The sequence below is a fragment of the Doryrhamphus excisus genome, linkage group LG10 (assembly GCF_037039965.1).
Source record: "Doryrhamphus excisus strain RoL-2023G ecotype Guam linkage group LG10, RoL_Dexc_Guam_v1.1, whole genome shotgun sequence".
NCBI classification, from domain to species: Eukaryota; Metazoa; Chordata; class Actinopteri; order Syngnathiformes; family Syngnathidae; genus Doryrhamphus; species Doryrhamphus excisus.
In genome coordinates, this window is record NC_136366.1 from 19,142,588 (window position 1) to 19,164,574 (window position 21,987).

General features: G+C 42.5%; 3 protein-coding genes across 3 annotated transcripts; 2 read left to right on the plus strand and 1 right to left on the minus strand.

Annotated features, from left to right (window-relative positions):
• Nucleotides 1-10,985: 10,985 nt before the first annotated feature.
• LOC131113488 (dnaJ homolog subfamily B member 5) lies at nt 10,986-14,053 on the plus strand. The gene is made up of 4 exons (XM_058064252.2): nt 10,986-11,255; nt 11,861-12,122; nt 12,216-12,763; nt 13,363-14,053. The coding sequence occupies exons 1-4, from the start codon at nt 11,148-11,150 to the stop codon at nt 13,594-13,596; spliced, it is 1,152 nt and encodes a 383-aa protein (XP_057920235.2). The 5' UTR covers nt 10,986-11,147; the 3' UTR covers nt 13,597-14,053.
• A 2,194-nt stretch (nt 14,054-16,247) lies between these two features.
• hwa (huluwa) lies at nt 16,248-18,099 on the plus strand. Its single transcript, XM_058064254.2, has 3 exons — nt 16,248-16,933; nt 17,150-17,327; nt 17,563-18,099. The coding sequence occupies exons 1-3, from the start codon at nt 16,376-16,378 to the stop codon at nt 17,727-17,729; spliced, it is 903 nt and encodes a 300-aa protein (XP_057920237.2). The 5' UTR covers nt 16,248-16,375; the 3' UTR covers nt 17,730-18,099.
• Nucleotides 17,783-21,759, minus strand: atp5fa1 (ATP synthase F1 subunit alpha). Its single transcript, XM_058064249.2, has 11 exons — nt 21,597-21,759; nt 20,878-20,953; nt 20,631-20,800; nt 20,354-20,527; nt 20,122-20,288; nt 19,483-19,783; nt 19,183-19,407; nt 18,974-19,081; nt 18,772-18,916; nt 18,544-18,694; nt 17,783-18,411 (listed from the first exon to the last, which is right to left on the minus strand). Exons 1-11 carry the CDS (start codon nt 21,654-21,656, stop codon nt 18,333-18,335), a joined length of 1,656 nt encoding a protein of 551 aa, XP_057920232.2. The 5' UTR covers nt 21,657-21,759; the 3' UTR covers nt 17,783-18,332.
• Nucleotides 21,760-21,987: the final 228 nt, after the last annotated feature.

Below are 21,987 nucleotides of genomic sequence, written 5' to 3' on the forward strand. Positions count from 1 at the left end.
TTATTTTTCATCTTATTTTGTGCAGAAAAATAAAAATTAAGATTTTTGAGAACAGTGGAATGTTTTATCAGAGCTTTTATTGTAGAAAATCGGAACCAAAGCACTGAAAAAGTTTGTATATTTTTCTGTTTTTAATAAATGCAGTTTTTTTTTTTTTTTTTTTTGAAAACCTGATGTGGCCCAGTCTCACCCAGACCCTAGCTCCAGTGGCCCCCAAGTAAATTGAGTTTGAGACCCCTGTCTTACACTGTATTTTCATATGCAGTGCACGCAAAAAGACAGCAGAGGGCGCCCCTGTTCAATAATAGCTCTCTAAACATAAATAGGGATGTTCAATCTTCTCCTAGTGAGGTTGCAGGTAGCCGCTTTGATATTTAACACCAACCCATATAGATATGATGAGAAGTTATACATATTCAAAGAAAAAGCAATATTATTATGAGCCTTTTCAGCTCTGCTCGTAATTTTTTTCTCGGAACATTGTGTTATCTACATAATATTTTAAATATTTTTGTAATATATAATTTTTTTGTTGATGTTTTGAAAATGTCTTTAAAAAAAATAAATGCAAAATATGCCTTAAACAGCTTTTTTTCCTCTTAATATTATGACTGTAGTCAAATATTTTTCCCATTTTTGTTGTTTCTTTTGTTAATTTCCTTGTTTAATTGCATCAAATGTGCAAGGGATGAGTAACAAAAAACAGCCACGGGCCGCAGTTTGGACACCCCGGGAATAGGGTGCTTTGTTTGTGCACTCGATTCCGTGTAACAATACAGTAAGGTAAACAGGTAAAATACAATACAATACATAATAATAAGTGGTGCATTGGAAAACTGAGCTTTGACTATAATTAATCATTGATTTGAACGGAGGTTGTTGTTTTGGTTAGTGTTCTTGTTTAACTCTATTACTTGGAACCATTTATTGGAACGTATAGCCTCTCCTAAGCGCTCTCATTCTCCTTCTCCTTCTCCTTTTTCGATAAGAAGCTTTGTGGACTTTTGATGGACAGCATTGATTGCGAGCCATGTTGACTCATGTCTAATAATGCAGCGAGGCTCATGGGTCTCGTCTCCCAATTGTCACAATCTCAGACGTGTGTGGGAGAAAAGTGCCAGACGAGGCAGGGAGGCGGGTAGGGAACGTCTCGTGTTCTAGCTGTCTCCCTGATGAATTATCGCCTTAATATGTACTCTTTGTGCTCTGAACAAATTCAGGATCACTTCCAAAAGCAAAATGCTTCCATAGGAAAATAGGACATTTATGCAACATCTGCACATTCCAATACATTCATTTTAACATATCAACATTAAAACATATGCTTATGTAGAGACATTTCATGAACGGTAGCAGAAATTTTTGCATCAGTTTCTTGGAAACTACAAGGCAGATCATTATAAGCAGCTGGTGGCAAACCTTCTGAGGTCCTACAAAGCCCTACAAAGCTCCATGTTTTTAGCATTCTCATCTAGATTTATTTCCATTGAATGAGAAACGACGGAGTTGGGGTTGGAGTTCGGTGGGTTTGTTCCTCATTAACTTCTGTCATTTTGTCGACCATTTTGTAGAAACCTCCTATGTATGCCCCAGCTTTTGTAAAGGTTGCTTTTTGTCAAACGGTCCGTTTGCCTGTGTATTATTACACGTTATTACACATCCGCATGTTGGTGAAGAATGGATGCCGGTTCGTTTGGAGTTGGGACACTATAGACAGATTGCAACCAGGGGAATCCTTTAAGCATTGTTATTATGAGTGTGTGGTTGCAGGTTAGTTAGTTCATACAATGCCTATACTGTGGTTGGAATAACAAACATAATTTATACCCCCCCCCCCCCAACCCCCCCTCCCCCCACACACACACTTGTGTTAATGGAGGTTCGTCTGTTGTATTTTACTTTTTCTCTCTAGCTCTTACACAATAAATGTTGACTGGCCCCAGCGGCCCTTGAAGGGCAGAAGCGTTGGCGATGGGCTGTTTTAGATTTAGAGAGCACTGCGAGGTCCACTTTGTCAGTCACCTTTTTCCACTTCAGACGGCGCCAACAGAGCACAATCAGCCAGAATGAACGGGAGCCGTGTTGAATTAAATATAACAACCCTCCCACCTGAAAGCTTTCCATTCGAGGAGGGAGACAAAGGCTGCGCTTTCAACATATCGCCAATTAAAAATAAAAATAGCTCCTGTACAGTTGCTATGTTGTGTAATGGCATTTATATTTTAGCATAGGACAGTGAGAGCGTCCAGAAATAAAATACATAACCACAAAGAAATATGTCAAAATAGAAGTACTTAACTTTTGTGATGAATTTGTTCCAAAAAATCCATTCATTCATTCATTCATTTTCTACCGCTTTTTCCTCACGAGGGTCGCGGGGGGTGCTGGAGCCTATCCCAGCTGTCTTCGGGCGAGAGGCGGGGTACACCCTGGACTGGTCGCCAGCCAATCACAGGGCACATATAGACAAACAACCATTCACACTCACATTCATACCTATGGACAATTTGGAGTCGCCAATTAACCTAGCATGTTTTTGGAATGTGGGAGGAAACCGGAGTACCCGGAGAAAACCCACGCATGCACGGGGAGAACATGCAAACTCCACACAGAGATGGCCGAGGGTGGGAATTGAACCCTGGTCTCCTAGCTGTGAGGTCTGCGCGCTAACCACTCGAGCGCCGTGCCGCCCCCAAAAAATCCAACAAAAACCAAAACAATTTTTCCCAATGGCAATACAGACCAACGTTTGAATGCCCCACTTTTCATATGATTTCATTGTTGTCTCTATTGTCATACGATTTTAGTAACAAACTACTCCTTGTACAGCAGGGGTTTCAAACTCGCGGCCCACGGGCCAAATGAGGCCCCCACCTTGATACCAAAGTTTCATGTTGAAATGACAGCTTAAAGCTGTGTGCACACCCGACACAATTAACATGATTTTGCCCGGCCCAGACTGTTACCCTACCCTGTTACCCCGCCCTGTTTTGCTTTGGATTAGCAATGAAGCTAAAGGCTTATGACGCTGGGTACAAACAAATGCAGGAAATGATTTGGAATAAAAGGGAAAATCCACGTCAAGATAAAGCATCTCATCAAACATGTTGTTAAAGTTACCACACTGCTCCCAGATGGAACTGAGTACCATGCTAACTTGCTAATTGGCTAAAATGATTACGTTCCATTCATGTTCATGTTAAAGGTTAAATAACTGTTAATACTGTACATTTCAATCTGAAAAAAATCATTCCTCTACCAACTGTATGTGGTTTCTTACGTTTTTTTCTTATTTGCTGTTTTATTATTATTTCACTTATTTATTACTGATTGATTGATTTATTGTCTTTATTCTTAATTTGTTTATGTTTTTATCTTATTTTGTGTATAGAAAAATTTAAATGAAGATATTTGAGAACAATGGAATGTTTTATCAGATATTTTGGTGTGGAAAACCGGAACCAAAGTACTGAAAAAGTGTAGGGTATAGCAGAAGCAAAAGCATTGAATGTAGTTTTTTTATTGATTTTTTTCCAGTTTTTAATAAATGTGTTTGGGGGTTTTTTTTAAAACCTGATGCGGCCCGGCTTCACCCAGAACCTAGCTCCGGTGGCCCCCAGGTAAATTGAGTTTGAGACCCCTGTTGTACAGTATCATTCTGTAGAACACCCCAACTACAGTTACTCTGTCATGGTAATAACTCACGACAAACTAAAACACAACTCTGACGTAACTTCCTGTCCACAGAATTTTCCCGAGGGAACACATTTACTGTGATACACATGAGTAGAAGTCTTATTTACTTATTAAATGTAATCTTATTTTGTCTGCTCTATTGGGTAATACGAGTGTAAAGTGGGACCCGAGACTCCAGCATTCCCCCAAGAGCGGTATCGAAAATGGAGGGCATGGAAAACCTGTTTCCAATCTTTTGTTAAACATTATTAGAGCCTTTTGAACATGAACACCCCTATAGTCACCTTTACGTTTGTATACTCAGAGAAAATAACACATATACATCAATAAGATAACATAGACTCACATGTTAGCCGTTTCATTTGATTTTTTTCTTGACAGCATACTTCCTGCGGTGGCTATAGTACAGGGGTAGGCAAACTACGGCCCGGGGGCCACATCCGGCCCGCCAAGTGTTTGAATACGGCCCGCCCAATCTTTCCAAAGTATTTCATTTAAACTCAACATACAACCTGGCATCATGGCCTGAGCCAACCTTTTGATGGTTTTATCAATTTTGTTTTTTGACATGGTCTGTTGTTTACAAAGTGCTCCTGAAAAAAGGAACACAAGCGCATAATAATAATAATAGTAATAATAATTATTATTATTATATTATTATAATTATTATTATTATATTATTATAATTATTATTAGAACTATTATGATTATTATAATTATTATATTAATGCTAATTATTATATTAATTATATATAATATTATTGTTATATTTGCATATTTTACATAATATAATATTTATTATTTTAATTTTATTGTAATTATTATAATATTTTATTATTTTTAAAATATTTAAATATGAATATAAAATAATAAATAATAATAGCAGATTGCATGACAATTTTACAGATACAATAATACCAGGTGGACTGTTACGTGTAAAATATATAGTCTGCCCCCCGTAAATTTTGTCATATCAATGCGGCCCACGAGTCAAAAAGTTTGCCCACTCCTGCTATAGTATCATCAATAGATGCCTAATGGTCAAAGACAGAAGCAAGCTTTTAGACAAGAACAACATTAGTACTAATTAAGTGTGTTGTGTCCCTGACTAATTGCTGGTTAACTATAGAACAACGTCTGTGTTAATTAGCATTTACTTTGTGAGAGGCTGACAGTGACAAGACGCTCAAACAACAAAGGTAAGCAATCATGTCGTTTGTCGTTTTTTTGTTTTTTTTTTCAACTTGCTTCTAATGCACTTTTCTGGTTGAAAAAAACAGGGGAAACCTCACACACACTCAAAAGGGGCCCCAAAAGCATCCAAAAATGGCATAAAATGCCAGCGTTTGAGGGCGGTGATTTTTGACAAAAAACGTAAGGGGTTAGTATGTCGTTTTGTTTTTTTTGTTTTTTTTCAACTGGCTTCTAAATAGCACTTTTCTGGTAAAAAAAAAAAAAAACAAAAAACAGGGGAAACCTCACACACACTCAAAAGGGGCCTGAAAAGCATCCAAACACTGCATTAAATGCCAGAGTGTGAGGGCGGTTTTGACGAAAAACGTGTCGTTTTTTTTTGTTTTTTTCAAGTTGCTTCTAATGCACTTTTGTGTTAAAAAAACAGGGGAAACCTCAAACACACTCACAAGGGGTCCAATAAGCGTCCAAAAATTGCATAAAATGCCAGTGTTTGAATATATACATATAAATATACATATATATACATATATGTACATACAGTAAAGTCTCGTTATATCGATATTCTTGGGAGTCGGAAAAAATACCGATATAACTGGACTATCCATATATCCGATCCTGCGCCAAACTGCATTAAAAGTGGGCGGATCTTTGATATGGCATGTAATTTTCTCCTTGAGTTCATGGATTGCGTATCTAGCATGCTTTTGTACTACAATAAATTTTGTACTACAGTAAATAAAAATAAACTTATGCTGTAGTGATTACCGGTTACCGGGACATAATTCACCCTGGAACTATCGATAGGGAAGGTGTTGCCACCCGGAGGGGTAGGTGCGAGGGACGGGTGTTTTCCGCTGTGTGTGCTGCACTCTGGTGGTGGAAGTGTGAAAAATAAAGTTGACTGGAAGCAGCCGTTCGCCGTGTTCTTTTTTGGTATTGAAATCCTTAAGCAAAGATTGATTTAAGCTGCTTTTGTATCGATATAAGCAGACCAAATTGGCTGGCGGGAGATGAAAAGGGCATCCTAGTAACCGGATTATCATAATGTCAGGTTCAAAACCCCGACACTTGTAAAAAACACTGCCTGTACAAAGGAAGACACAGAGAGGTGAGTTTCTTTTTACTTGCAAGGAGAGTGATCAGGAACCGTTCAGTAACAATTCGCCACCTCACTCTGAAGCAGCTCCTGCCCTCTTGCCTTTTTATTGAAGGAAGGCCCTGGTTACAATCAGGTTTCAATGGCTGAGGGAAGGGGGGTTTAATTATTCCAGTTGAAACCAGTTTCTTCGCACAACATGTTATCCATAATGTGTGGATATCTCATCCTTGGCATGTGATTCTCTGGGGACACACACACACACACATACCCTTTGAGGTCATACAGTGAAGAAAATAAGTATTTGAACACCCTGCTATTTTGCTATTTCTCCCACTTAGAAATCATGGAGGGGTCTGAAATTTTCATCGTAGGTGCATGTCCACTGTGAGAGAGATAAACTAAAAAGAAAAATCCAGAAATCACAATGCATGATTTTTTAACAATTTATTTGTGTGATACAGCTGCAAATAAGTATTTGAACACCTGTGTATCATCTAGAATTCTGACCCTGAAAGACCTGTTAGTCTGCCCATTAGAAGTCCACCTGCACTCCATGTATCATCCTGAATCAGATGCACCTGTTTGAGGTCGTTAGCTGCATAAAGACACCTGTCCACCCCATACAATCAGTAAGACTTTAACTTGTAACATGGCGAAGACCAAAGAGCTGTCCAAAGACACCAGAGACAAAATTGTACACCTCCACAAGGCTGGAAAGGGCTACGGAGCAATTACCAAGCAGCTTGGTGAAAAAAGGTCCACTGTTGGAGCTATCATTAGAAAATGGAAGAAGCTAAACATGACGGTCAATCTCAATCGGAGTGGAGCCCCATGCAAGATATCACCTCGTGGGGTCTCAATGATTCTAAGAAAGGTGAGGAATCAGCCCAGAACTACACGACAGGACTTGGTCAATGACCTGAAAAGAGCTGGGACCACCGTTTCCAAGGTTACTGTAGGTAATACACTAAGACGTCATGATGTGAAATCATGCATGGCACGAAAGGTTCCCCTGCTTAAACCAGCACATGTCAAGGCCCGTCTTAAGTTTGCATATGACCATTTGGATGATACAGAGGAGTCATGGGAGAAAGTTTTATGGTCAGATGAGACCAAAATAGAACTTTTTGGTCATAATTCCAATAAGCGTGTTTGGAGGAAGAAGAATGAAGAGTACAATCCGAAGAACACCATCCCTACTGTGAAGCATGGGGGTGGTAGCATCATGCTTTGGGGGTGTTTTTCTGCACATGGGACAGGACGAGTGCACTGCATTAAAGAGAGGATGACTGGGGCCGTGTATTGTGAGATTTTGGGGAACAACCTCCTTCCCTCTGTCAGAGCATTGAAGATGGGTCGTGGCTGGGTCTTCCAACACGACAACGACCCGAAGCACACAGCCAGGAAAACCAAGGAGTGGCTCCGTAAGAAGCATATCAAGGTTCTAGCATGGCCCAGCCAGTCTCCAGACCTGAACCCAATCGAAAATCTTTGGAGGGAGCTCAAACTCCGTGTTTCTCAGCGACAGCCCAGAAACCTGACTGATCTAGAGAAGATCTGTGTGGAGGAGTGGGCCAAGATCCCTCCTGCAGTGTGTGCAAACCTGGTGAAAAACTACAGGAAACGTTTGACCTCTGTAATAGCAAACAAAGGCTACTGTACCAAATATTAACATTCATTTTCTCAGGTGTTCAAATACTTATTAGCAGCTGTATCACACAAATAAATTGTTAAAAAATCATGCATTGTGATTTCTGGATTTTTCTTTTTAGTTTATCTCTCTCACAGTGGACATGCACCTACGATGAAAATTTCAGACCCCTCCATGATTTCTAAGTGGGAGAAATAGCAAAATAGCAGGGTGTTCAAATACTTATTTTCTTCACTGTATCTACTTCTGACCCGTGCCTATGTCCCCTGAGGGTGTTAAAACTATCTGCTGAGGAATGTTCTGTCACGTTCTGTTTTCCCTTAATCATGATGTACACCATAAGTGCAGGCGTCACAGCGTTAATCTTACATTGTTATGTGAGTGATATGAAGCACATGTACAGCGTTAATCTTACTTTGTTATGTGAGTGATACGAAATGTTTGTAGGTCATAAGAAAAATAGGTCATAAGAATATAGTAAAAATAGGTCATAAGAATATAGTAAAAATAGAATAACTTTATGTACAATTCTTCCAACACATAATAACCGTGTATCGTACTAACGGAACTAATTATATCATAAAAAACTAGAAATTTGCCGGGAAATGAAAATAGTATCGTAATAAGTAGTAATTCGTTTTAACCGATATCGATATAACGAGACTTTACTGTATATGTATGTATATACATATATATGTATGTATATATATATATATACACATAGTACATACATACATACATATATATACACATACATATATATATATATATATATACATACACAACACACATACACACCGCTCAAAAGGTTGGGATCACTTGTTTGTGGCCAATCTGAGATATGGCCAAAAATATATATGAGTACAACAAACCAACCAAAACCAATGCAAAATAATAGTAATGGTAATGGTAATGGTAATGGTAATGGTTTTATTTCATTTGAACATGCATCAGATTCCAATTGAGTGCATCCCATAATTAGTTCCCAGTTCCACATGTCCAAAAGGAGTAGGAAGAAGCAAAGCTTGTTAAATCCTACCCCTCCATCTGGTACTTTTACAATCAGTAACTGTTACATTTGTTCACTTCCTGCTTTCCTAATATAATTTATTTTTTTAAATTTATTTAATTTTGTTTTTATTTATTTAATATTCTTTTTTAATTATTTTTTGGTTTATTTTTTTTGTCACATACCGACGTACGAGGTGATATGACGACACAATGACATAATGGGTGCCATAGTAACTGTCAATATCGCACATATGCTACATATATGCAATATGCTATATATAGCACATCATGACTGGTTCAAGACTCTTCATCCTTGTATAATCAGAAGAAATAAGAAAATACATTAAAAAATAAATATGTATTTATACGTACACATGTTTGAAAGGGAGTGGGAAGAAGTCCAAACTTATCTAGTCCCACCCCCCCAAGCCCTCAAATTCCAACCTCATCCCAACAAAAACATACATTATTCCTTATCAACACACAACACAGAAAAACCCAACAACCGCCATCGCCAAGCAAACAGTCATTTCATCAGCCATCGTGAACTAACACGGAGAAAAAAACATGGATGTTATCATCATGTGATGCTGATATTTCAGTGAGATTTTAAAAATAAAAGTGTGTAAGAGAAAAAAGAAAAATGTCCACTAAAATAGTCAAACTTGGATCTTGCTACTTGCCAATTGTCACCCTTACTGTGGATGCGTTGTACGAGAAAAGAAGCCCAAACACAGTCACGCTGTTCCCGTGGGCTGCTGAGCCGTGTGTGAAAAAAAAAATGCTATCTGAACAAAATGTGCTCGAAGCGTGACGCTCCCTGGCTCGCCTCATTCCCGACCAAATTAGTCTTCCACTTCCTGTGAGAGACGTAGTGGAGAATCCCCTGGAAAGTCCAGCCCTGATTGGACGGGAGGCGGAGGAAGCGTTGCCATCTATGTCCTCTTTTGGCTTGCCAGCATCCAGAGAAGATCCAAATAGAGCGTTGTTGCTTTTTTTGGGTTGTAGAAGAACACGGCGTGCTCCATTTTTAACACAGGAGTGACTTTAGTGTATTTGGTGAAATATTCCATCCAGGTGATTTGTACTGCTACTGTTATGAGCGTACAGCTGGTGGTATCATCTGGTGGTATCATCCGGTGGTATCATCCGGTGGTATCATCCAGTGGTATCATCCAGTGGCTTGCATCCAATGTGTTAAGGCCAAATCTGTCACTCACGAGCACGTTTCATAAGACAGTATGTGACCTAGAAACAGTCAGGGAATGGACTGCGGGGGTGCAATTTGTGGTGTAAGATAATGATGAATTATGATGAACAGTCTTCATTTTATTATGTTATTAATGACTGAATATCGATGTACACCGGCTGGCTTAATGAACAATATCAGCAAATGCTATAAGGGCAATTTCTGCAATATAATTATACAAAAATAAAAAATAATAATATAAATATACTAATACATACTAAAATTGTAATTAAATATATATTAAAAGTAGTTACTATTATATGTTGCGATTTTTTCTAAATTAATTAATTAAGCAATAATAGCTATATTAAATAATTACATTTAAATAAAAAAATAATTAAAATTCATTTAAAAAATAAGAGACAATACTGTAATAAAATAAAATTTAATATAACTTTAAGAACTAATTAATAAATTATTAGCAGAAAAAAGGCATATTGCAGCCAATGTTGCATATTCCTTCCATATTTCCAAGCATGAAAATATGGAACTCAAATACAAACACTGCACAGTTTAACTTTAGATTTGACGGTACAACACTGACCAAAAGATATCACTAATAACTATTATTATTATTTATTATTATCAATCCCACCTAAAGATCAATCTATCTATCTATCTATCTATGGATCCATCTATCCATCCATCAATGACCATGACCATAAGCATTCATCCATCCATCAACAGCAAATATCAATACAATGTTGTTTTTACATGTACTAATTTGTACTTTCTCTATGCCTATTTTTATCCATCCCTCCTTCCCTCCCTCCGTCTCGGGTGTTTTAAGGACACGCCTGATGTCTGGAGCGTCTGACCGCGCATGTTCGTTGTGTCTGGACCAAGATTGGACTCCGTGTTCTGAGTCGTGACTCGCTGATGCCGGTGCTGATGCAGGAGCTCCGGAAACGAGGCTCCAGAAGGCGAGGGAGGGCTGCAACATCCGCGCGGTGGTCCGCCGGAGCCGGCCAATCGCGTCTCTCCCAGCGGCATCCCTGCTTGTTGCGCGTGATAGGAAGTGGGCGGAGCTTGGGAAAGGCTGCGTGGGCGGCTGAGCGTGTAGTAAAAAGGGAGCTGCGGCGGCACTATTTAGTCAGACGAGCCGAGGAGGAGAGCCAGCATCATCAGCATCAGCATCATCAGCAGCATCAGCGGCGGCAGGCACAGAAGAGCAGGATCTTACTTCAGCACCAAACCCGAGTGGACAGCGACACATAGCTCAAAGCCCACAAACACTCAGCATCATGGTTCTCATCTGGACACAGTTTGGAGTCAAGCACAAAAATGTCAACGTCAGGTGCAAAGTTCGGGTTATGCACCGGGGAGACAGCTCGGGATCGACCTCTTCAGCGGTAAGCACTTTTGGATCATTTATTTAGCTGCGTCTTTATAGCGGGACTTATGATAGATTGTACTTACAATGACCTTTGATGATGAAGTGAAATCCACTTGGTTTTATGAAATAATGAATGCATTTACAAATGAAAATACATAAATATGAATAGATTCAAATAAATATTAAAAAATCTATCAAAATGGCCTTCATGAATATATTTTCCTGTATAGTCATGGTGAGTTCATTTTATGTCGTTACTTGCAATTTGTGTCAAAAAGCCGCCTTTAGGAAGAAAAGAATGCTCAGTTTTGTTAATGTATGAAAGCTATATAGACATATTGATCATATAGGATTCAAATCCAAAATGATCATTCATCCAATGGCTGCAGAGAACCTCAGTTGTCAGGGGAAGTCTAAACACCCGCTCAGCTCGGCTATGCATCAGCCTTTAAAATTCATAGCAGGCAGTTTGTGCAGAGGAAGCAGCAGACGGGCGAAGACAAGGCGTTGATTATGATTTATGATTTATGATTATGACACACTCCACAGCCATATAGCAGAAGCAGAAATATGTCAAGCCAATGATCTCATACAAAGCTCCTCCTCCTCCCCCACCGGCAGGAAGGCACCAAGTCCGAGCCAGACACACCGTGCCTGTCCATCAAGCCCAACGCGGGCAAAGACTTCTACAAAGTCTTGGGCGTGTCGCAGGAGTCCAACGAGGATGAGATCAAGAAGGCCTACAGGAAGATGGCCCTCAAGTTCCACCCAGACAAGAACAGCGAGGCCGATGCAGAGGATCGGTTCAAGGAGATCGCAGAGGCCTACGAGGTTCTTACCGACCCCAAGAAGAGAAGCATCTATGACCAGTTTGGAGAGGAAGGTAAGGATGGGGTACAGAGGATGGGGTACAGATGGTGCATTCGGGTATTTCATGAACTTCCACAGCTAAGCTAACCGCTCGCTCTGCTTTCAGGTCTAAAGAGCGGCATGTCAGTGGCGGGACAAGGCAACGCCTTCCGTAACCACTTCCCCACCGACCCGCACGCCACCTTCTCCTCCTTCTTCCATGGCTCCGACCACTTCGATATCTACTTCGGCCACGATTTTGACAACGAAGACGACCTGTTCAACCCCTTCAGGCGCTTCCCCTTCAGCCACGTGGGCGCCAACCAGGACGGCGGCCTGCGGCGAGGCCAGAGGCGCCTGCAGGGCAAGGCGGTGGTGCACGACCTCCCCGTGACCCTGGAGGAGGTCATGCACGGCTGCACCAAGCATATGAAGATCACCCGCAGCCGCCTCAACGTCGACGGGCGGAGCGTGCGATCCGAGGACAAGGTCCTGAACGTGGTGGTGAAGAAAGGATGGAAGGCGGGGACCAAGATCACCTTCCCCAGGGAGGGCGACGAAACGCCCAACAACACCCCGGCGGACGTCACCTTCGTGCTCAGGGACACGGAGCACTCGCAATACAAAAGAGACGGCTCCAACATCGTGTACACGGCCAGCATCACGCTCAAAGAGGTGAGTTTAGATGTCCGCCATTAGCGCCAAAAAGTAGCACGGCACGGCTCAGTCTGGCCTTAAATGCGTTCCAAAAGTGCTCTATGAGTGGAAGTACTATACAGCCGACACCGTCACCTCCTCTGGTTTATGTAAGGTGCCTTCAAACCCAAAGAAAATCAATTTCCCATGAAGATACGGGGAGGAAATATGAGCGCCAAAGAGAGCAGCCTGCTAGCGTTACCTCATCAGCCCCCGCCGAGCGAGCTATATATAGCCTCCTTCCAATGTGATGCTGCATGCAGACTTCTCAATGGCAGGCCAGCGTAGGAGGAGGCAGCATGGGGGGGGGCTGCCCACGCACAGATTAGCAGGTCGCGGTTTTGAAAAAATAAGCTCCTTCCTGTCTTCAGTCACTGACACCCACATGCATCCCTACAAATGGAGCAGCCATTATCACATCTGGAGCGGCGGGCTGTTGCGTAACCGCCTTTTTCACAAGATTGACACATTTACGGCTTATGTAACGTGACACTTTCATAAATGCGCTTCCAAGTGTCCTCGGAAGGATTATGAAACCCGTCCTCAATCCAACTTTTCCTCTCCTGTTCCCTTTCCAGGCCTTGTGCGGCTGCACCGTCAACGTCCCCACGCTGGACAACCGCATGATGCCTCTGCCGTGCAGCGACGTCATCAAGCCAGGGGCCGTGCGGCGCCTCCGAGGGGAAGGCCTCCCCGTAGCCAAGAGTCCATCCAAACGGGGCGACCTGGTGGTGGAGTTCCAGGTGCTCTTCCCCGACAGGATCCCGCCACAGTCGCGAGAGATCATCAAGCACAGCCTGGGTCAGTGCTAGCCTGAGCCGAGCCGACGCGGTGCTAAGACCACAACCGACCTCTGCTGGTGTTTGGGCAATAATAGCACAACCACGATGCCTGACGGACGCGGTCTTCGGTATCTAAGGGACGTCTCCGTTGCCTTTCTCGAGGAATGAAAAGGTTTTACTGCTCTCACTGCAGTATCTTATTCAAGTCTGTATAGACTTAACAAGGGTGGTAGAAACTACTAACGACTGACTATATATTATTATATGGTGCTCAAAGGACTGCCTTTTGCCTTCTGCCTATTACAATAGCTACATGTACTTGTGTGCAAAGATCTCCTTTGTGTACAAAAGAGCAAAAACATTGTCTCTAAGAGAGATTCATGTGTCAATTGTTCTATTGAATTGATAATGTTGTAAATAATCTGCATTGGTGTTTTATTACCTGATACTTTATTGGCAGCATGGAATAAAGGAGCTCTGACTTGAATTTTCGGGTCTTGTGTCTTTACCGCATTCATCCATTCATGTTCTGCTGATCTACAGAGCTGGAGCCTATCCCAGTTCAACAAAACAACAAATAGGTGAGAATTAGAATGAGAATTAAGTCAAAATATTGGAAGAATGTCATAATTACCAGAGTAGAACAGAGTTAAAATATGAAAGAACAATTTCAGTAATTTTTCAGTATGCGTCCGTTTAACCGAACATCTCAATCAGAAATCACTCCACACTCTTTATTGCTCTCTGGTTCTACCATATCTTACTTATTGTGTGGAAATATGGGCTAATAACTATAAAAGCAAAAAAGGTCAGTAAGGATAATTCATAATGCCGCCTACAGAGAACATACTAACTCCTTATTTCTAAAATCACAAATACTTCAACTTGCTGATATAGTTAATCTTCAAACAGCTAAAATAATGCATAAGGCTAAAAATAAGCAATTAGCTAAAAATGTCATCCAATACTTCTCTACAAGAGAGGAGAAATATGATCTCAGGGAAGAACTAAACTTGAAACACATATGCTAGGACTACGTTATGCTAGCCATAGCATTTCAGTATGTGGAATCAAACTATGGAATGGATTGAGTAAGGAAATCAAACAATGCACAACGATGAGCCAATTCAAGAAACAATACAAGCAGTTGATGTTTGCTAAATCCAAGGATGAAGAGTCTTGAACCAGTCATGATGTGCTATATATATCACTATATTGACACTTACTATGGTAAGATGATGATGATGATCATATCACCGAGTACTTTGGTACGTGACAAAAATAAAATAAAAAATAAAAAAAACATTTAAACTAAAAAACTTAAAATATATTAGGAAAGCAGGAAGTGAACAAATGTAAGAGTTAGTGATTGTAAAAGTACCAGATGGAGGGGTAGGATTTAATAAGCTTTGCTTCTTCCTACTCCTTTTGGACATGTGGAACTGGGAACTGATTATGGGATGCACTCAATTGTAATCTGATGCATGTTCAAATGAAATTAAACCATTACCATTACCAACAGCCGCGTTTTTGGATGATGCAAGGAGTAAACCCACACAAGCACAACAAACACCCAAGCTCCAAACATATAGGGTCTGAGGCAGGATTCAAACTCACAAGCTCTAGAATGTGAGGCAGATATGCTAACCACAATTTTTCCAGCAACATAAATATTAATTCTGACATTTATGCAAATGCAGGAGGTGTCAATCTACTGTTTGATGCTGATCCAAATCAGACTTGCTTGAGCTTTTTGTTTCCAGGGCGCAATGATTACACAACGTACATCTGCAGGAGTTCAGACTTTCAGGAACGAAATGTCTTTTAGCAAGTTTCTCCTAAACCAGACACTTTTGTAGCCATCATTTCTTTATACATTTACAGTCAGCATGCAAGAAATTGATGTTTTCAGCTTCCGATGCTTGCAATATGGGGCCATGCATTATCGTGCTGCAACATGATAAGCAAGATAATGGGCCTTTCCAAAATACCATCCAAAAACACACCATAAACCCACCACCAGCATGGACCACTCCATCCACAACGTTGACATCAGCAACGCGTTCACCCACACAACACCATACATGCCGTCTGCTGTCCACCCCTTTACAGTAACAACCAGGATTCACACCTGAAGAGAACACCTTGCCAATGTGCCAGACGCTATCGAATGTAAGCATTTGCCCTCTCAAGTCAATTACGACGACGATATAAGTCCGGAGGGGAAGATGTTGGTCTGGGATGGCTCATGGTGGAGAAATAAACATTCAATTCATGGGAAATAGCTCTGGTGGACTGCATGATCCTTCATCTCTTTCCGCATCTGCTGCTTTGCCATGTGCAGCAAAACTGCTCTTTAGAGTGTTTGACATCATTTTCTGTAATTTCAATGTTTGTTTTTTTAACTACATTTTTCAGTAATTAATTCTTAATGATAACATTCACAAATTGCAGGAGAAGAGTGCTGTGCAGGAATTGTATTTGGTCCATTATTGCCCTCTAGCGGCAGCAGGTCGCCACAACCTCACATCCAACTCAACGTAATTGCGCTCAGCTGTTGGTCTGTGATGTTCCTCCACCTGCTTTGCACGGACGTCTCGGGTCGTGTTAAAACTCGAGAACAAATGTGTTATTTGCCAACAAGAACGACTTTTGTACCAAAGAAAAGCCGCAGGCACCAAACCACCAAACCAAAATGGCCCACATTGATTGACACGTCAAACCACGTGTGCAGAGACACACACGCTGGATCTTTCGAGATCAGATGTTTTCATCTCTAATTGAGATCTTTTTATGTTCTATGTTCTAAATGTCGGACCCACGTCGGAGCACCCCAAGCAACTTGACCGAAGGTTCCCCGGTGACAAATCTTACCCTGGTGGTTCTCCTGCTCATCCCCGCCGTGGTCGTCCTGCTCCTCCTCAACTGCTTCTTCTTGGGCTACAAGCTGCTCCTCCTCTCCAAGACGAAGAGACTAAAGCGGGAAGACACGGAGGAGTTCCTGTTGCACAGAGTCAGCAGGAGGTCACCCGACGTGGAGGTCTTCCCTACGCGGAGGGAGTACATGTCACTGTCCGAGCCAGCGTTGCCTCACCCGGTTACCTCCTCCAGGGCTTCGTCGAGGGAGAGAGCAGCAGGAGCGGAGCACAGGATACGGCTACTGAGGCCGGATGGGGCGACAGGGTCAGGGTCCCTGAGGGCGCCTAGTAGCATCAGGGCGTCCAGGGCTGGGAGGCTGGACCTGGCTTCCGGGTCACGGAGCCTCAACAAGGCTGGGTGGCGTCACAGTGCGCCGGTGTTGCCCACGCAGTCCAGTGACTCGGAGGCCGAGGTCAGGCTTCACCTGGTTCCACCCAACTCTCCCACTGTGAGTATTTTATTTGTTTATGTTCATATCCATCATTGAATATATAATATGAGTGTGGTTGGGGCTGGTGTGGAACTGCGCTGCATCATTCTGAGACTTGTTTCCAATAATTTATCTCATCTTTGCAGTTAAATGAGGTAATCCCAATATTAGAAACCAATCTTAAAAGTCTTGTTATAGTGGCGCATTTCAATGTTTGTGTCCCTCCATTGACAGGAAGCGGATCATGTGGTCCAAGCCGGGATGCTGACCGAGTTCAGTCCGGGCATCGTGCATGTTTTTGACCAAGTGGACATGGAGTGCGAGTACATCAACCCCCCCTCGGAGAGATCCTGCCTCAACACATCCGCCGTGCAGGGTTCCGGCCTGGACAGCGACTTTGGTGCCAGTGCAGGTTTGTTGGAGTCTACTTTATAATGCACATGAAAAATATGTGATGGACCCCATGAGTGACAGGAAGAAAAGCTCTGATGTTTGGTACAGTATGCCTGTCTTTCTAGTGAACAAATACAGTTTATGTAGTCTTGTATTCTGTATTGGTTTTCTTATATAAAGAAGCTTTTACTTGACATGGACAAGTGTAATGTTTTGCTATGCCATTGTGGTAAAAATCAGTATTTCCTTTCCAGGTGTGTCCCTGCGGATTCTGTCAGCAGACAGTGATGGTTTGTCCAATGGCGTGCTGGCTTCGGCGTTGGAGTGGGACTATTACGACCCTTGTTATGTCAAACAAAACAACGTGCCAAAACATAAACACCACAGAACTGCCCTGCACTCCAAACAGTACTGGGTATAAACACCCCCCTGCCCCCTCCCAAAAGTCAATATGTTAGTAGTGTGTGTTTTACCATTTTATTCTATTTAAAAAGCACCTTATGTGGAGATGTTGGTCTCACTTCTCACGTACACATTTGATATATTTTCAATGCACCCAACACTGAATTTAACACTTTAAGTTTGTCACTAGTTTGTTTTTCACATTTCACAATAGCCAATTGTTATGTACACTAATATGACATTTGAATCTTTAAGATCATGAATTCACTTTTGAATACAGTTAAGGTCATTGCTTTTAACTTCTAATGATATTATACATGTTTCTTGTCCAATTCTGTGCGTTTGGCTGATTAAATTGCTGAATTACTATTGGAGATGCTTGATATTGGCTTTCATTACCGATATTGCTATGGTCAGCAGGTCTTCCCTCCAACAGCTGCATTTATGATTGCAATATTTGATTAGGGTGAAATGCAGCCAACCATACGTCCGGTGAGGGTGAATGAGCTGGAATACTTTATTCTCTGTACATTACGGATCAAGTGCCACTTGGAAGTTCATAGAAAGTACAACTGACGAAGCATGATGCAATCACGGATGTCAACCAAAACAAACTCAAACGTTACTCAAAGCTGGACAGGAAGTTCAACACGATTTGCTTGAGCTTAGCGTCTGAAGCCTCTGAGATTTTGCCGTCGGCCCTGTGAGGAGCAAGAAGAGTTTGACAATCAGGATCCTCCAATCAAAATTGATCGTCTTAAAATGGCAGGTTTTGGATTGCGCAGGTGTACCTAATGATGTGTCCCATGAATGTGTAATGCTGTCAAACTTACTTGATGGCGGCCAGCAGGTCTTGGTGCTGACTCAAGATGTGCTGCAGGAAAGCCTTCTCGAACTTGGTGATCTTGCTGGGTTCCATCTTGTCCAGGTGTCCCCTCACGCCGGCGTAGATGACTGTGACCTGCTCTTCGATGGCCATGGGAGCTGAAGGACAGCAGCGAATGTTGGTTAGAAGAGAAAAAAAAAAAAGTTCAGCTTGATGGTAAAAAGTCAAACCTTACAGTATTGGCCCTGCTTGAGAAGCTCAGTGAGACGGACGCCACGGTTCAGCAGCTGCTGGGTGGCTGCGTCCAGGTCGGAACCGAACTGAGCGAAAGCGGCCACCTCTCGGTACTGGGCCAGCTCCAGCTTCATGGTACCGGCCACCTGATGAGGGAAATGTTAGCAGCGGCTGAAGCATTCACGCATAAAAGTGGAACCAACCTGCTTCATGGCCCTGGTCTGGGCGGCAGATCCGACCCGTGACACAGACAGACCGACGTTGATGGCGGGACGGATGCCCTTGTAGAAAAGCTCAGTCTCCAAGAAGATCTGAGGGAGAATCCCATTATTTACTGTATAACTAATCTGAGTAATTCTTCAAGCAAATGTGAACCCTACTAGTCACTCTCTTGAAGGGCCCAATTAGTTACCTGTCCATCTGTGATGGAAATGACGTTGGTTGGAATGTAGGCCGACACGTCACCAGCCTGCGTCTCGATGACGGGGAGGGCGGTAAGGGAGCCACCTCCAAAGTTGTCGTTCATCTTTGCAGCCCTCTCCAGCAGGCGGGAATGCAAGTAGAAGACATCTCCTGGGTAAGCCTCACGGCCAGGGGGACGGCGCAGCAGCAGAGACATCTGACGGTAGGCGACGGCCTAATGGAGAACCACACAAATGCGGGTCACACTCAAGTTTTCAGGGAGACACCAACAGCAGAATAAAACTCTCACCTGCTTGGAGAGATCGTCGTAGATGATGAGGGCGTGCTTGCCGTTGTCTCTGAAGTACTCGCCCATGGAGCAGCCGGAGTAGGGGGCCAGGTACTGCAGAGGGGCGGCGTCGGACGCGGTGGCCGACACCACGATGGTGTACTTCATGGCGTCGGCGTCTGTCAATCTCTTGACCAGCTGAGCCACGGTGGATCGCTTCTGGCCGATGGCCACGTAGATGCAGTACAGCTTCTTTTTCTCGTCGGTTCCTTCGTTGAAGCGCTTCTGATTGATGATGGTGTCAATGGCGATGGCGGTTTTACTGGGATAGTTAGAAAAGTCACAAGTTACAGGGTGTGGGAGTGTTCCTCATGGGCAAGCATATTTATGGTACTTCTTTAACATTTGGGTTTTGTGTTCTACCAGCAGAGGGCGAAAGAACTTTAGAGCAACTGAGGAAAAAAAAGGATGCCGGTATATTTCTGGACAACACATTTTGTATGCTGAAGTTACATTTGAAATGATGAAGAGGAAGAAGTTTAGCTCTGAGCCTCAGAAATGTCCATACATCATTCTATTCCACTTGAATACACAGAGTACACTCACCGAAAATTAACGCAAGAAGTTAACATAATAGTTCATTTTGGTGAGCCCTCCTACCCTGTCTGCCTGTCGCCAATGATGAGCTCACGCTGCCCACGACCAATGGGCACCAAACTGTCAACAGCCTTGATGCCAGTCTGCATGGGCTCCCTCACAGAGATACGGGGGATGATACCAGGGGCTTTCAGTCCCACACGCCTACGGGTCTTGGAACCAAGGGGACCCTGTGGCAGAATTAAAGGTGATGAGATGATTGAACAGAAATACAAAGCTCATCTTGCCGAGTCACCTTTCCGTCGATGGCATTTCCCAGAGCGTCCACAACGCGGCCAAGCAGTTCTTCGCCAACAGGCACATCCACAATGGCGCCTGTCCTCTTGACAATGTCTCCTTCTTTGATCAGCTTGTCATTACCAAACACCACAACACCAACATTGTCCGGCTCCAAATTCAGAGACATTCCCTAGAAACAGACAAGTCACTTGTATTGTATTCACAAAAATGTGGTGTGGTATGATACCATTTTTGCAAAGGAAGTACTGTAATATGCAAACTGCGGTATCAACCTTGAGTCCGGAGGAGAACTCCACCATCTCCTCAGCCTGCACGTTCCTGAGTCCATACACTCGAGCAATACCATCACCGATGGACAGCACTCGGCCAGTCTCCTCCAAATCAGCGCTGGTGTCCGCTCCCATGATCTTCTCCTCCAGGATGGACGAAACCTCAGCAGTGCCTTAAAATTAACAAATAAGCATTCATTCGATAGTAGGTCTTAAAATTCATTACAACACAATTTCACCAAATGCTGACCTGTTTTCTGCGTCCATGTGCGGGTGGTGTGGAGGTTCTTGACTCCCACACATGCTGCAGAGACATTCTTGGACACCTTACAAAAGAAAAATAATGATTTATGTAAACAAACGCAGAGACTTAATAAGATATTTCATTAAATTAGGTTATATTGAAAAAGGATTTGCAGCCCTGCACTGAAAAGGGTTTGTTATGTAAGAAGATTGCCTGACTAAAATTAAGCATGCAAACAATGTATACGATAAATTACGCTAGCATATTTTCACAGCAAGCTACTACGCAGGGCCTGACAAAGATCAATAAATAATATTGACCATCGAATCAATTTTTTATAATCCCATTGAAACTGTTTCGTGAGCCTGTATACTTGATGTGACTTTGTTATTGAAATGACAACACTCATTTAAACGTGACCTTCAGTACAAGATTACACTGATCATTGACACAGTCTAATGTACAACGATTGACATTGTTTTATATAAAGAGCATTAATATATTACATCTGCAAAATGATTTTAAAAAATCGCTTTAGACTAACTGCTTGTCATATTGAGAACTAGCTTGTAGTTTAGTAGTGACAGGCCCAGTGTCCTACGGATGCTAGCACGTACACCATGCTAGCATGTACACCTCCGCCATGATTTTTTTTTCGCGCTACATCTCTATTTTCAGTGCGGAATGAATTAAAAGACAAAATAATTCAGGTGCTGTTTGCTTACATAGCCGGCCCGTCGAGTCAGAGTGCGGGAGAGAGCCGCTGCGACGCGTACTGTCAGCATGTTGGAGTCTTGGGGTGACCGTTCTGCTCCCGGAGCTGAGCGAGAAGGATGGCGGAACAGCAGCCAAATGGCAGAAAGTCTCCGTGACCCGGAAGCACAAGAAAAAGCATACGTATAGATGTTTTTTGTTTTACTACAATACTATATTGTCATAAACACTGTAGTTGATTATTTATTGCGATTGTACCGTATTTATTTTGATTATGCCCATTCAATTATTGTGCCCCCACTGTTTTCCGTACTCTCGCTGCAGTCCTTACTCCAGAGAAACGGTGGCGCTGATTTCACCAAATAAACCGGAAGTGACGTAATTGCTTTGTGAGGCCGACGA